The sequence below is a fragment of the Aedes albopictus genome, chromosome 2, assembly GCF_035046485.1.
Source record: "Aedes albopictus strain Foshan chromosome 2, AalbF5, whole genome shotgun sequence".
NCBI classification, from domain to species: domain Eukaryota; kingdom Metazoa; phylum Arthropoda; class Insecta; order Diptera; family Culicidae; genus Aedes; species Aedes albopictus.
Genome location: NC_085137.1, coordinates 21,152,178 through 21,169,657, shown reverse-complemented (window position 1 = coordinate 21,169,657; position 17,480 = coordinate 21,152,178). Strand labels below are relative to the sequence as shown.

Below are 17,480 nucleotides of genomic sequence, written 5' to 3'. Positions count from 1 at the left end.
CTTTCAAAAAAATCGATGCACTATCAATAATTTTATAGTCGAAACATGTATTGGGACTGAACGTGATTTTAGCCCCTCAGACAGCAATTAGTCAGCACCCTTTATTGTTTCTATTGTACTATTTAAAGTATTATACCAATAATTATTCAACCCAATTGATCAAAGTTGATGAACTTTTGCAAAAAAGTGTCTCTATAAGTATCATAACTGAGAACAAAATTTCATAATTATCATCACAAAACTTTGAACTGTAGTGTAAAATAACCATCTTTTATGCGAACGAAAATTGGTCATGATTGTACAAAATGCTTAAAACCACGTCTGTTTGTTTTTCATCCCCAGTCAAAAGTAATGCATCAATTTTTATGAAATTTGGCACAAATAATGAACATTCACCAAAGAGTTCTTAGTCAATTATTTTGCCAATTTTACCGATTCATTACAGAGCTACAGCCGTACTTCTGTGTCCCGATTATTGCGGATACAGGTTTTGCAAACTTCTATACTGCCGTCTGCAGCATAGGTGTTCCATATTACTTTTTGACGATTTTGACTTTTTTTCATCAAATCGTCTATTTTTACGTATTTTTTCAGACACCAATCTTGGTTAGTATACTTTGTTCAGAAACTCCATGAAAATAACATCAAGTCAATATGTCCCATGTTAATTTTTTTTAGCATAAGCTGTCCCATGTTCATTTTTTTCTCTCAAAAGCTATCCCATTGTCAGTTTATACGCATAAAACAGCTGTTCGAGCATTTCTGAGGGAAGGACATCCTGATCATTCCTCTGGAATCCTGACACCATCTGTGAAATGCAACATGGGACAGCTTATTCTGAAAATCTCGCATGGCATGGGACACCTTATACCGAGACAATCCCGGAAATTGCTAGATTTATCGACATTACAATCCCACTAGAATTTTTTCTTAAAAAGTAAAAGTGAATTGAATGTTCATGGTAGTTTTAGTTCATACTTCAATTATAAATACCAATTCTAACGATATGCCACTATGCTGAAGTATTCACTTTGTGATTTTATTACACTTGTCCATAGAGAAGAAAACAAGGCTGGAACTTTAAACGCGTTTTTGCTCTTTTGGAACATGGGACTTGGGACAACTATGCTGCACACGGCAAGCAATCGTTGAAGAAATTTACAAACTTTCCGAAAGAATTTCGGAAGAAACTAGCAGACTAATTCAAAATAAATCTGTTTAGAAATTTCTTGAGAAACGGTTGAAAGAAACTCAAGAAAGACTTGTGATGAAATTCATTCTGGAAAATCGTGCAAGAAACTTCTGTCGGTAAAAATTCCGGAAACAATTTGAAACACAAACATAATAACTTTTTTTTATATATGTAGTCTTAACTTCTTTTGAACATGATTTTTTATTACATGTTTGTAGTAGTAAGAACTGTCGAAACAAATATTTTTCATGTAATACCGATTATTCTTCCTGAAAGCTTGTAGTTCCGTCAAGACGCTGGTGATTCCTCCGGATAATTATTTGAAAAGCAAGGTCAATGAAGTTGGAATCTGGATAGCCGTGCCAGAGGAACATCATATGAGTTACTAGAACTAGCAGATATATCCAATAAAACGACGATTCCGATTAAATGAAGCACATTGCAAGCAAACATGGATGAATCTGGAATTTAAATCCATGTAGAAATGTTTCTATAAGGATTTTTTCTAGGAATTCCGTTAGAGTTTCGTTCTGAACTTCCGTAAAAACCCTTGGAATGCCTTCATGGATTTCTAACAAAATTCCTTCCGTATTTCCGCCATTTCTACTGGTATTCCTTTTTGAATTCCTCCCGAAAATTTTTCCGAATTCCTACCGGATTTTTCCAATCTTTGAACATTTTTTTTCCGGAAGTATTCCTTGATCAGGATACCTGAATTCCGACCGACTTCTCCTGGAATTTTTTAACAAGAATCCTACAGAATTTATTCCTAAAATTTGTTCGTAGGGTTTTCCGGTATTGCTCCCAGAGTTCCTCGTGAGAGTTTTTTCGTCGTTTTTCCTGAAATGATTTTCCTGGAATTTCTTCCAAAATTGGTCCAGAAATCTGCACAATAGTTCACAATATCTCTCAGATGTTGTCGCGGAGTTTCTTCTCCAGATTTCTCTTGAAAGGAATAATTCCTAATGGTTCTCGTGGGATTTCTTTTGAAGTTTCACTTGAGATTTCCTTGGGAGTTTTTCCCCGTTCTATCGGAATATTGCTTTTGGTATTGGTCCTGGGATGTCTCTCATATGTCTTTCAGTAATTTCTCTTAAAATTTTCTCTGGATTGCTTTTTGGCATTTCTGTTGGAACTTTCGCTGATATTTCTCATGAAGTTCTACCCGTGGCTTCTTGCAGTGATCTTCCTTAGATGATTTTGTTGTGAATTTTCTCATGATTATTCCCAGAACTCTTCCTGGATTCTCAAACAAAATTGTACCAAGATTCTGGGTATTGCTTTTGAGATTTCTTCAATAGGGTCGCTCCAGGAGCACTTGCAGTTTTTTTTTCGGAGTACTTGTTTTCAATGTCTTCTTGAATGACTTATAAAATTTATGGTGAAATATTTTGACCTAGCGAAATTTTTTGACCTGGCGAAATCTCGAAAGGTACTTTGGAAGAAATCCTGGGAAAACTGTGACATCTCAGAGAAAAGTTCTAGGAGTAGACTCGAAAGGAAAATCAAGGAGGAAACCCGGAAAACCTCTAAGAGAAATCTCGGGAGGAACTACGAACAAAATTCCACGAGGAAATCCAAGAGAAAATCAGAAATTTACCTGGAAGAAATCCCTGAGGAGAACTTCTGCAATAATCTCGTAAAAATCCAGAGAGAAACTGTTAATAAGCTATCCTGGAAAACTAGTAAGGGTAAATCCTGAACGAGCTGTACAGGCATACCTCGATAGTACGTACACCACCGCTTCGTTTAGTGTACGTACTATCGAAACGTACGTACTATCGAATCACAAATTTTTATTTCAAATTTCATTTTCAAATCAAATAATGTTATTTCTAGAAAGCCAGGATTGCCAAAAAATTACATGTGGCCTAAGGGTCCGTTTATTTATTACGTAATTTTGCTTGTTTGTGATCCTATCTTTATTGGAAAAATCTTCTTGTGCTCTGGGGATGCTTCGTAGAGGCATCTCGTCTCTGGGAACTTATATTGATTTTATTTGAATTATCTTTTAGAACCATCCAAACTGGTCTAGATATAATTAAATCGATCTAGATCAGTTATATCTTGTTATAGAAACATTATAGAAGTATTTTCAAAATCTTCTTGAACACTGCTCCTTCTAGGACACCTCCAAGAATTTAATTTTTTTACTAGAAGGGATTCCTAGATGTATCTCGGAGCTCTTGGAGGAATCCCGAAATTCTTGGAGGAATTCAAGGAAAATTATTTGATGAATCTTAGAAAGAATTCGTGTAGGTATCTCGGAATGAATTTCTGGAGGAATCTTGGAATGAGTTCGTGAAGAAATCCCGGAAGGAAATTCCTGGAGGTATTCAGGAAGAAACTCCTGAAAAAATCCTGGAAGTCCCGAAAGTATTACAGAAGACATTCTTGGTGAAGTTTTGAAAGGAGTCTCTGGAGAAATATCTGAAAGAAACCCTGGAATCTCATTAGGAATCGCAGAAGAAACTCCTGTAAGAATCCCTAAGGAATCCCAGAAAGAATTCCTGGAGAAATCTCAGAACCAACACCTTGAGGAATTTCGGAACTGAAAGAAACTTGAAGCTGGCAACTTCATCCAGAATTTCTCTAGGAGCTCTTTGGGAAAATGTATCAGAAATACTTACCGAGATTCCTTCAAAAACTCCTTGCAACAATCCGTAAGAATTTATTCCAGGAATTTCATACGAGATTCTTTCCGGAATATCTTCTGGAAATTCTTCAGGAATTCCTTCTGAAACCCGTCCACAAATCCTACAAGATCCCTGGCAAGAGCTTCATTCAGTATTCCTCTAAAAGCTTCTCCGAGATCCCTCCAGCAACTTTTTCCGTTTTTTTTTTCGGGAGCTACTTCTGGTTCAAGTATTCCTCCTGAGATTCCTACAATAATTTCACCAGGTAATCTTTCTGGATTTTTTTACAGGATTCTTTAGGAAATTCCTTCCGGGATTCCTTCGGGAATTTCTTCTGGGTGACTGTTTGGAATTACTTTTCAGGAACTTCTACCGAGATTCTTCTTAGAGCTTCTTCTAGGATTTCTTTCAGAAACTGATTCCGGGATTTCTTCGAGAACTTTTTCCAGGAACATCTAAGAACTCTTTTTTGGTTTCTACCAAAGAGCTCCGTCAGGAATTCCTGTAGACCCTTCGGGAATTCTTCCAGATGCATGCAATGGAAATCCTCCTGTAGTTCATTATGGATTTTTTGAGCATTTTGTTTTAAGAATTCCTCATGTAGTTTCTGTAGGATTTTCTTGAATAAACACAGGAAAAAGCAACTAAGTTACAGCTCCCTCCTAGGGGAATTCTAGAATAAGTTTGTGGAGAAAGTACGGAATGAATACCTGGAAGAGTTTCAGGAAAAATTATTAAGGTAATCCTAGAAGCAGTAATGCTGAAGGAATGTCGAAATTAATTTCTACAGAAAACCAGGAATCTCTGGAAGAATCTCGGGGAACTTCCTGGAACAATCCTGGCAAAAGCTTTTGACGGAACCCCAGGCGGAACCTCTTAAGGAATCTCAGAAAAAAAAAACTCCTGGGAAAATCCCAGAGGGAACTTCTGAAGGAATCCTAAATAAACTTCCGGAAGAATTTCATTAAGAGCTTACGGAATTCCAGAAGAAAGTTCTGGAGCAAATTTGTGGACAAACCACAGTCTCGGATGGAATTCTTGTGAAATCCCAGAAGGAACTCCATGAGGTGAGCCACCAAGCCACCATCACCCAGTCAACTAGTGATCGTATAAGATGTTGCATAAGATGTTAAAGTGGAGACGATATGCGTACAATTTACATGCGCCTAAATGGAGGCATGCACGCAAATGGCCTCCACTTTATCATCCTATGCAACATCTTGTACGATTGCTGGTTGTTTGGGCAAGTTATAAAACAGCACAGGCACGCATACCACCCCATTTTGAATCAAATCCAACCAGTCATGATAAGCTGGTGATTTTTTTTTTTAATGCTGACGATTTTTTTAGGTCCGAATCGTAAACAACAAAGCCACGCAACGTCAAAAACTAAGAACATTTTCCTTAGCATCCGCGGCTTGCAGTGCCCTACGTTACTCAAAGTTGTTTAAATTTCCGAACTTATGGAAAACTGTCAAATACGTATCGCAAAAAAAAGCGTTAATTGTTGGAAAACGAAAAAAAAAAGTTAGTGATCTGAAATCAATGGTTTAGATGAGTAACTTGATGGGTTTGACTCATGTTTTGGAGAGCAATCTTCGCCGAAAAATTTAGCCTTTTTATTTTATTACAACGTTCTATTGGTAAAGAAAGCGTTTAGTTAATAACTGCAAGTGCTTATAGACCACTAAGCTGAGAAGCAGTCCTCCCCAGTTGGGATGTAACGCCAGAATGATGATTCCAGATATTATGACTGGCAGAAAATATCTCTGTAAAGCGAAGAATACTGCAATCATTACATCAAACGTATTCGTTCATGCCTTTCGTTTCGTTACATTTTAAAACTGTTTAATGCATAGGTTCCCAAACTTTTAGGGTGTGCGACCCCCTTTTGCCAGTTGACGTGCTCTTGACGACCCACCATAGAAATTCCCTCATTTGTTGTCTGTTAAAATAAATTATTCAACTGACCAACGCGACCCACTGGATGAAGGCCGGCGACCTCCCTGGGGGGTCGCGGCGACCCACAGTTTGGGAAACCATGGTTTACTGAAAACCCGTGTTATAAGAGTCTGCATAACACAAATTCATAGTATCGGAGTCTCTGCTATACGTCTACTAATGATTCGAACTCATTTTTGTAGATTAAAAATTATCTAAATTTTGGTGTACGTACTATCGAGGCAAAATGTACGTACTATCGAGGGTACGTACTATCGAGGTACGCCTGTATATTAATTTTAAAAGCATCTCCGGGAAGAATCCAGCGAAAATCCCGGGAAAGATTTCAAGTATGCCTACCTTTCGCGACAAACCAGCATAATCGTGCTGTTCATCAATGACAGTTTTGCATATTTTTTCATCTGTTTGGTTTTTGTTTTTTGTGATGTAAACTATTTTAATAATTCAGCCGTTACTTATACTTGTATGTGTACAATCAAACCTTGGTGTTCGTTGTATATGAGATTTACCAAAACAAGTTAAAATTGATAGTGTATTCTTTTAGGAAGTTGGCGGGAAATAGGTTGCTTCATAACTCCATTAGTTCTTCCAAAAAATGCGTTCTCTTAAGTATGCCGAGTCCAATACAGTTTGATTTGTATTATGCAAAGTAATTTTTCCTGTACATTTCCAATTCCAAGAGCTAGATGAGAATTCGCTTAGTCATACCAATTTTAACAAGCCTTTTTTCACCCGACCTGCTGACATAAGTGACATTTTCTTTAGTGATAAAAAATGCCTCCGGTTCACTACAGATGCCTTTTAGACCCAAGCTTGGCCCCAACCGTTTATATCATTGGTTCCTAGTAGCGTCATGTTTTATCAGTCATCAACACTGTAGCTGATCTTCGATGTTGCAGCTCTACGTTATAAATCAAGTCGAAAGAACTAACATTCCATCCTTCTTCCATTGCAGCCAAACCAATCGACGCCGTTGAACAGAACGGCAACCCAGTGGTCGAAGACCTCAAGAAGCAACTTCGCGAAAAGGACCTGGTCCTCACAGACATACGGTTAGAAGCGCTTAATTCCGCCTCCCAACTGGAATGCCTGAAAGACACCGTAATGAAGATGCGCCACGAGATGATGAACCTCAAGCAAAACAATGAAAGACTGCAACGGTTGGTCACCACTCGATCCCTAGCGGGAAGCGAAGTTTCGCTCGGCCCCGTTAGTCCTAGTGGCTCCATCGGAGAACCACGGCGGTACAGTTTGGCCGCCGATAACGGAATGTCTCGACCACCTCTCGAACTGCCACAAAACCTCGACGAAACCGAGGAAGACAATATTCCACCTGCTCCGGCGCCGGAACCTCCCCCAGCTCCCCTGAGCCCTGCGATCATAGCAGAGCTCTCGCCAACGATCGAACGGGCAGCGATGGTCACCGAAATACTAACCACCCCTGCCGAAGACGTTGCCGATCCTGTGGATGGCAAAAAGATCGCTATCGCGGTCTACCTCGGCCAGCCGGAATCCTTCGCAAGATACGCGGAAGAAATGAACGAATGTGATAACTATTACCACTCGTCCCAAGCGGGGAGTGACATCGACGACAAGTCAGCAACCGAGAACGGTGACAAGAGTCGGAAATCGTTCTCGGGTGCACCGGAAGGCAACAATCCTAGTCCTAATGAGTACATCATCGCCTTTACGTACATCTCCGGCAAGACCACGTGGCAGAATCTCGATTACATCGTGCGGAAAACGTTCAAAGACTATCTGGGGAAAATCGATTCCGGGACCAACCTCGGTTTGAACACGGATTCGATAACATCCTATCATCTGGGAGAAGCGAAGCGTGGCCCGGAGATGGGATTCCCGGAGCTACTCCCTTGCGGGTACATCATCGGAAACGTAAAAACGTTGTACATTTGCCTCCAGGGCGTCGGAAGCTTAGCTTTCGAGAGTCTGATCCTGCGGAACATCGTGCATAGGTACATCTCACTGTTGACGGAGCACCGACGGTTGATTCTGTGCGGCCCCAGCGGCACCGGCAAATCCTACCTAGCGAGAAAGCTTGCGGAATTCCTGGTGGCACGGTCAGGTCGCGACAACCCCGCGGAAGCGATCGCCACGTTCAAGTAAGTTTTGTAGAATACCTTGATCATCATCGCACTAACATGTCTTTTTCATTTTTAGCGTCGACCACAAATCCTCCAAAGAGCTCCAGCAGTATCTGGGGCACATTTCCGAGCAGGCATCGATGTCCGAGGGTGCCGTGGAGGAACTGCCAGCTGTGATAATTCTGGACAACCTGCACCACGCGTCCGCACTGGGGGATGTGTTCTCCTGCTTACTGAGTGCCACCGCTGCCAAGCTGCCTTGCATCATTGGGACGATGTCGCAGGCCACCTGTAACACCACGAATCTCCAGCTGCACCACAATTTCCGATGGGTGAGTATTGCTGCTGTAGGGCACACCTATATGGTTTCGCATTATGCGTATACTCGCCCTTGTCGTTTTCCAATCGATATCAATCTGGTTTTATTTCTGGTGTTTTTTTTGTGCTGTGATTGTAAAGAGTTTAATCTTGCCGAGTGAGGGTAGTGGCTACGGTTAGGATATTTCAGATCAATCTTTAGCATAAAAGAACAGCAACGATCAATCTTTGCAGACTTATGCAAAATGGTACAGTAGCTTTGATCTAAGAACCTTAACTGTTGTAAGGGGAATTTCTATCTGAGAAACCTTGTGAACCCGGTGTTTGCTACTTACGGTAAAAATGAAATGGCAAACTCGCGTGTCATGCCTCGAGCCTGTGTGCTTGTCAACAACGCAATTGTTGCCACACTCATCTCTGAACTAGGCAACAGAGATGTATGTGCTATTACAATTGATGTTCCTATCTGTTGGAAACCTCAACAGGAAATACGCCTGTTGTTCGGTTTAATTACCGCCTGATGAACCATCCCCTAAGGATGCTTTCGAACAAGTCATCGCATACTGCACTTCAAAAGGCCTTCCGCTGCTTGTTGGTAGTGATGCTAGTGCTCACCATATCATCTGGGGCAACTCAGACATCAATTTGAGAGGCTCCAAATTGACGGAGTACTCAAATAGTACATATCGTGGGTCTCTTAACATAGGCAACCGCCCAACCTTCATGATATCTGCTATAGCAGAACTAGTCAAGAAATAACTAATTGGCATGTGTCTGATGAAGAATCTTTATCTGACCATGGCTACATCTTTTTTGAACACTTGAATATTACTTCGCAAACCTTGCGTTTCAGGAATCCCCGGTCAACCAACTGGAATCTCTTAACTGATTTGGTTGTGGCCAAATTTCATGCATGCTCACCATCCATTGAAGTAATCATGCCGTCGATACTACAACGGCCTTCATCATGGAATCTCTTGAAGAAGCTTGCCCTCTGCGGTCTGTGAAGACCACAAGAGGAACCCCTTGGTGGAACTCTGATCTGGCGAAGCTCAGGAAACAATGTAGAAAGAGTTGGAACAGACGACGTTCTGCTGGATTGGAGGCTTTCAGATCGGCCCGCAAGGCCTACAGGTAAGCTCTCCGGTCTGCTGAACGATCTGGCTGGAAAACCCTTGGTAAAAATGTTTCCAGTTTGGTGAGGTCAGTCGGTTGAACAACATCCTTGCGAAATCTAAGGATTTCCGGTTGAACGAACTTCGTTTGCCAAACGTTTGGCTTGGAGTATCGTAACTATAGAATCGATTGAGTGGGCACTAAAGGATTCGGGTCATTTGGCCGAACGCCATTTAGCCGAATGCCATTTGGCCGAAAATGATGAACTTAAGTGATTATGACATTGTTTCCTATATCAGTATAACGCGGAAGAATAGCCTATGATTAAAAGAGGGAAAAATATTTGGCAAAAATATTCTCAGTTTCAACGCGTACCAATCTCTTAATGGTAAAACTAGAACGAATAGCCTATGAAGGAAATATTTCTGATGATCATATTGGCATCTAGAATGTATCCAGAGTTTGCACACGCTTCCAAACCCTTTCGATAATATATAATTCAACCAAACGACATTCGGCCAAACGGCATTCGGCCAAATGGCCGGACACCGAAAAAAAAACTACTTGTTTCCAGTTTTGCTACAGTGTATATGTATTCCCAAATCTTGGTGGGATAGTAGGGTGCCTGTACCAGTTATCGCCAGGGTACGAAAAACGGAACACGCCGAAAAACAAACCTCAGAGTTGAGTTTCAGTTGTAAAACAATGCGAAAATCACGATGTGAATAGAACGAAACAAATATTCCTACCGTTTTTGTTGTAAACAAACTCGGGAGCGATTTTGTCATTATCTGCTAACGAAAAAACAAAGCGTTGTAGCCGTGCCTGCTTTGTTGCCTATTTCTCGCTTGCGGTTTCATATTTTGCGTACACTGGTTATCGCACTATCTAAGGAAAACTATTCCTACAAAAATAAGAAGAAGACCGAAGAATGTCATCGATTTGTCAAAAGATTGATTGGTTTTCATACTTTACAGGAAAAATATAGAAACGGAGCCAAAACTACTTTTAGTATTAATTACGGCGTGTGCCAATGATAGGAACCCTGTACCAGTTATGGACACATTTGTTAATTTGGGTTCCACTTCGCACTATTTACATGCTTTCCTTATGAGATTTGCCATAACTAGTACACTATGGCGAAATAGGGTGCAAGGAGACCGAAAAGTTAAGGAAAATGATTTATTTCTATCATGATTTAAGCAAATTTTGAAGTTTTAATGATGGTAATCATCTTTTGGGAACGTGATTTGATGTTCACGATATTTTTCTTGTTGATTTGCATCTTTAAAGGTTGAAAATCAACTTTGGCGAATTTGAGACACTATAGCCATAACTGGTACACTGCGCCTACTGTGAAGTTTTTACACAAAGTGGTTCGTGCGTCGTTTGAAGAAGCAAAAAGTTTCAGACCTATCATTTTGGTCGCTTTTCTTCTGAAATGCTTAGAACGCATTGTGGATCATCACATCCATGATGTTCATCTGGCCAACGTGCCTCTTCATGTGAATCAACATGCCTACCAATCTAGTAAGTCCTTTGTGACTCTCTTACACAATGTTGGTTACGATATACAGAAGCATTCACTGAAAACCAATCTTATTTCGATATCAAGGGTGCTTTTGATAACATGCTTGTCGATGCCATATTGGAAGCCACAACGGGTCATGGTATATCTTCAATGATTTCCAATTGGATCACCAAATGCTCAAAAACCGACATCTCTTCTCGACATTGCGTTAAGCAGTGATTAGGAAATTGAATGTTTGTGGATGCCCCCAAAGGGAAGTCTTGTCCCGCTTTTTGTGAAATCTCGTAACAGATACTTTGTTGAGGAAATTTATTTGGTAGACACTTCACCGTTTTTCAGGCCGAAGTCTTTGCTCTTATGTACGGAGTGCAATCAACACTTCAGCAGCACGATATGGGCAAAGTACATAATTTTGTTTAGATAGCCACGCTCTTGCTTCGGCCAACTCTAGGTGGGAGTTAGTTATGCTTGTTGAACTCAAATCGAGGAGCTAAATTCAGCAAACGCTGTTCATCTTGTATGGGTACCTGGCCATTCTTCTATCGCTGGATATGAGTTGGCTGATGAGTTAGCTGGCACTGGAGCATCACATGACTTCATTGAACCTGAGGCAGCTATTCCGGTATCGAAGTGTTGGGTGAAGTTTCAGATTGACACCTGGGCTGCCACTCAGCACAAAGAATACTGGAATAGTTTGGAGTCATGTCGTCAAACAAAATTATATTTTACTGAGCCATCTTCAAGGGGTGGCTAAGTATCTAATTAATCTGTCCAAGTAGAATTGCAGCCTGCTGATCAAAGCATGGATTGCCGACGCAGCTATCACATGGCGAATATTCAGCAAGCTGATTCATTTGTATGTGATAGCCGTGAATTCGATTATGGAACTTCGTATCATTTGATGTGTAACTGTCCAGTTTTTGCGCATCTGCGTTTCCGAGTACTCTGTAAACACTTATTAAGTGAAACTGACTTCATAAACCTGAATCTTCAGGACGTTCTGTTGTTCTTGACCCGCTGTGGCAAAGAGCTATAGGCTCTCTTCACGCTTTATGCGTTATTACAGTGCACTTTTCAGGGCGCTATTTAAACCCATTATGGTATGCTTATGCGTTAGTAGCCTCTTCCAGGGTATCTGTTCCTATTTGCCTACCTGTTTCTATAACCATCCTATTTCTTGTTTCTATCCTTTACCTCAGGTAAACGAAGAAATAGGCTTTTGTTATGGCAATGACACAAGTGTCCCAAATAGAGGAGAACGTGCTTCTGGAGCCGGCCTTCTGATACCTGATACATATCATAAGTCGATTTAAAATCGATGAACAAGTGATGTGATCCGACGCTTCCCAAGCTCTACCTGGCCACAGGGATGGGAACACTCACTTGCAAAGAGTTACACTCACTTGCTATCTTTTAGCTCAGAAACGTGCAATCAAGAAATGATGTATGAACAACTTTTGCCTTGTGGTTTTGTCTAAAACTTTAGAGCACACGAATCCCAAAGTCGTGACAGAGCTGTGAAAGCGACTCTCCACGAGGTGAGTGTAATTTACATTCACCTCGTGGCGTGTTGCGTTTGCAGTTTCCTTACGACTTGTGTGAGTGAGTGTTCCCATCCTTGTCTAGCCACTGACTATACTCCTCATGACTACCGAGATTCTGCTTTGTAACCAAGCTACCAAACTTCTCCTGGTTCCAAGCTACGTCTGCTACTAAAGAGGCTATCAAGTTCTTCCTGACCAAAGAGTTTTCCGCCCCGAGTACCTTTTGCCATCCAGCTCCAACGTACATCGATAAGTCAGCACCTTCTGCCTCTTGTTTCCAATGCAAGTCCCACACGGATAACAAACCTCACCGAGTATTAGTATCTCAACGAATATTGGCACACGGCGTCATCGCATCTTGACACCTCATCGGATATTGGCCTCCTCAACGTGTCTTGGATACCGCATCTTGGTCTCCTCGCTGCTCGAGGTATTTTGTTTTATACGACTATCGGTTGGTCATACGATTTCCCGCATGGTAGTGTATGGCAATATGTGGTATTATTATTTGATGGACCGCGCGCAACTGCTTCATCGGCAGTAATGGTGCTGCCTTGGAGTCATAGCTCCTCTCTGGAGCCACCATGTTGAATACCTTCAGATTCACTGCTGATTACAATGTACAGTAGAGTGACTAATACGAATAGTGACTAGTGTTGGCTTCCAACGTCTCGCCGCTAGGTTTTCGAAAAACGAGCCTCAACAAAAACCTTGATGGACTGTACTAAAAATGACCACGAGGAAAGAACGTGGGGTGAGGTGGGCGTTGGATTCCGGTTGGCTTTCTACTTCACACATGACTTCACAGAATTGTTACTTGTTCTGTGGCGTAGTTGGCTAACGCGCCCTGTCTAGTGAACTTGGGGAGACGTGGGTTCAAACCCCACCAGAACTACGTAGATTTTTTCGCGATTTTTCCAATCAATTTGTCAATTTTTCAACACATATTGTGCCTATGAATTTCTTGCATTACGTGAATTCTGATTTGCATTTAATTGATTGAGTTCTGTGCACTACATCAAAAGTTAACAACGAAACCACAACATAATAGGTCTACTTTAAAATTGCTATTACCAAAGGATAAATGAGAGTTTGATGATTGGTAAACTACACAGATCGAAAAAAGAGTGTACAATTCTGTGACATATGATGAAAATAATTGGAGCGTGGGATATCGCAGAAGTTTACATGACATATCATGTAAAGTTCATGAAATATCATGTAAACTTCCATTATATGTCATGTAATTCAGCATGACTCTGAGAGTTTACATGACATATAACACAAATTTACATGATATATCATGTAAACCATCATCACACTAAGTTTACATGACTAAAATGAAGTTTACATGACGTGTAAATCTCATTATTTTTATCTGTGTAGTGCTAAAAATAAGGGTGTCATTTAAACTTGGAGACACTTTTATTGAATTGACCACAAATATCCATCATTAAAATCTTATATTATTGTTTTGTCACATCGTATATCGGTAGCTTTTGAAGAAGTGAATAGGACTCGATCAATTTAGAACAAATTAGAATTAACGTTATTCCATATCGGCATCCAAAATTTCAGTCAAATCGGTTTACTAGAAACCGAGTACAATATCGTCAAACTTGGCCATTTTGTAATAGGACCGGTTGTCCTATTGGTTTGTCCGACACTGTAAGACTTCACTTTCTTTGGTTCAAGGAATCATTGCTTTCAAAAAGTGTTTCCTATAGCTATTGCGTAGAAACGGCTATCTCAGTCTTAATTTACGACGCTCTATTTTATTCCTATAGCTTTTTTTTTATAAAATAAACTTCGATGGGGCACAACGAAGTTCTTACTTTCTCTAAACTCCATTCCCCATTGGATGTTTACATAAGCATATAGACTCAATTTCTACTATTTTCCTTCATTCCACAGGTTCTAACGGCCAACCACATGGAACCGGTGAAAGGCTTCCTTGGTCGGTATCTCCGGCGAAAGCTGTTCAACATGGAACTCCACTCGCAAACCCCTCAACCCCAGTTGGAGAAGGTCCTGAAGTGGCTCCCATCGGTGTGGCAGCACATCAACAGTTTCCTGGAGACGCACAATTCCAGTGACGTTACCATCGGACCCCGACTGTTCCTGTCCTGTCCTATGAACCTGCAGGACTCGCAAAGCTGGTTCACCGACGTGTGGAACTACCATCTGGCTCCGTACCTGATGGACGCCGTTCGGGAGGGAGTTCAGCTGTATGGGCGACGAGGAGGAACTTGGGTTGATCCTTGCACGTTCGTTCGGGAGACGTACCCTTGGCCAATTGGACCGACGACGGTGCCACAGCTAAGGCAGATCACGGCTGACGATGTGGGACTGGAGGCCAGTGCTCCGGCGAATTCCGAGAATCAGGATCCGTTGCTGAATATGCTGATGCGGCTGCAGGAGGCGGCCAACTACAATGGCAACCAGGAGCCGGACTCCGACTGTGCCAGTTTGGACTCGAACATGACCCATGATAGTTCGGCTGGGGCTGATTAAAGAGGTGGATTTTCGATGGGTGACTTTTAGGGTAGTTACGGAGATTTAGAGCTGGCGAGACAAAATATGCGCACTTTTTTAGAAAAGGCCCGATTGTAGTCTTGAAACACATCAAGGCATTGATTCTAGTTGCCCGTAAAATTACAAGAACACACATTTTATGATTTTATACTGTAATTTCTCATAAGCCTTTACTCACACAGATGTCCAATTCTTTATTGGTGTAGAGAGCTGTCCACACAGATTCATGATTCTGGAATGAGACTGCAAATCAGAAACCATCACGTGTCAAAGGTAATGAATGAAAACCAGGCACGTTGTTTTCCCTATGTTGATTCAATGTGATTAATTTGCAATATCAAACAGCGTCACATGGGAAATTAAAGCTTAACAAACTTTTCATCGCTCGTTACAAGTGGAACATTGGAACAATGAAGCAGCATAAACCATGCCGCGGCGAATAATTAATTGAAATGTAAGGAAGTGGACAACAAAAATAATAATAATTAAACTCATTGTTGTGTGATGATGGGGCTACTCGCTCCAACCGACCAACCAATACCTACCTACATGATAAGTGGCACCGGGGGTCAAAAGTAATTGAACACAAATTCGATGAGAGCTACTGAGCGGGTATGCTGTCAATGTGTGCTTTAATTGAAACCAATGAGTTTTAAACTCAATCAAATTAAATTTTGCATTTTTTATCGTTTTCGATTGGTTTGTGAATTTAAAAATTTATTGGCTCCGTTTAATGCTGTCCATGAATAACCAAGGCTTCTTGAATCATGTTAACTGCTTCGATGCTTTCAAACCCAGAAAAGGCAACTAGAATCAAGCAAGGAAACCGGAAACAATAATAAATGTTTGAAACTGTGACACTCTACTAAAATAGTAAGCCCCAAATTTTCCCCATTCTCCAGCTGTTTTATACGCAACGCCCCTCAAATGGACTGATCGTGGAATGTATGTAAAGTATATGCTTAATTCACTTGTTAGACTGTACATATACACAAAATACACAAAAAAAGCGAAGGGATTAACATCAGAAAGTCTTTATACAACACTCTAAGGGTACCATCTTTAGCTAGAAAACGGAATAAATTATATTTAAGGAGTATTATAGAACGATACTCACCAAGTTAGGCAATGTAACTCACACACTCACATAACAACCAGACAAATACAACGTATAAGTACGCGTATCTCAGTGTAGATTTTTGTACCGCATTGTAGAATTGCTTCAAAAGCTTTAATATTCAACGCCAATTTGGATATTCTCACACACTCACAGCCATTTACTAATACAATAACTTATTCTATATACAAGAAGGGTAGCGTTAAGTCAAAGTTGAGACATTTCCAACATCATAGCTGCTACAAGTTGAGTCAAGCATTAACCCCCTCTTATGTGTTAAACATACACGTAGCAAGCAGAAAATTTCCAAAGAAACATCTTTCACGACCATCAGCAAGGTTTTCGTTCTAGATAGTCGCCAATTTCCCCCTAGATACCATAAAGGGCAGGGTACTCGTCAACGACCAGTTGCAGCGACTTGCAAGAATCAATCGTAGCTAATTGATGTCCCCACGACGAGTGCCGCCACGGGTTCTGCGCGAGAGTCTTATGATGGGGGTAGAATGTGCTTTTGCATGTCCCGCACCTATCGAAAGCGGCAGCTACTGTCCCGCTAAATTGAACTTAATTGCGAACAATTGAACGTGGACAACAAATCAATGAACATCAGATTCACGGAACTGTGGGAACTCCTAACGGAGTTGGACTTTAATCCGAAGAATGCCAATTTACTATTACTAGATCTGTACTAGAGACCATATACCAATTGCACACTCTATTGGATCACACTATTATTGGTGCAAAGCATATTGAGAGGAAACGTTTGTTTTCGGACAGTGCGGAAGCCGATGGGTTCAAATCAATAATGAGGAATGGAAAGAACAACAACAAACAACAACTATTGAAGGAAACAAAAATAACAAAACTTTATTGCTATTATATTATATTATACAACAAACCACAGAACATCAAACTACCCGTATGTAGTATATTGTGCGATGGGGTGGCAAGCGAACGAGCGAAACGCCTCGTTTATTGAATATCGGATCTTCAATAAACAACCAACCAATGGAAACGTGATTTAAACTATTTAAAAATAATGGTATGCTGCTTTCATCCGAAAAAGTCCTTGATTGTGCCGTGGTTGCTTTTATCCGAAATTGTTGTTGGCGTAGTGAAGTCATGCCGCTTTATTTAAATGTTCACTATAAATCTGCGAGTTTGATGAAATAAAAGTATCTTTTTATCTGATTTTAATCCTCATTAGGAAAGATTTTGTTTACTTGTGCTTGTTGGGCTACTTTTCGTTCCGTCTCCACTGGATCCGGTTTTGAGTCAATCGCTTCCATTTTCGCTATACGTTAACCCTTTCCTTCCACAACAACCTCCCCGCTCCTAGAGTCTGTGTAGCTTATGGACGGCCTAGGTCTAGTGTCCCAGAGATGATTTACATGGGTTTCGGGGGGCTTCACGAGTTTTAACCCTTT

The 17,480-nt window shown here is 40.8% G+C and overlaps 1 protein-coding gene across 1 annotated transcript in view; it reads left to right on the top strand.

Annotated features, from left to right (window-relative positions):
• Positions 1–17,073, top strand: part of LOC109429600 (protein sickie) — a gene marked incomplete in the record, with an annotated part of 611,771 nt that extends 594,698 nt beyond the window's left edge. Inside the window, 3 exon segments of the mRNA XM_062849286.1 lie at positions 6,746–7,910; positions 7,969–8,224; positions 14,316–17,073. Of these exon segments, the coding sequence (XP_062705270.1) occupies positions 6,746–7,910; positions 7,969–8,224; positions 14,316–14,915 (2,021 nt within the window).
• Positions 17,074–17,480: the final 407 nt, after the last annotated feature.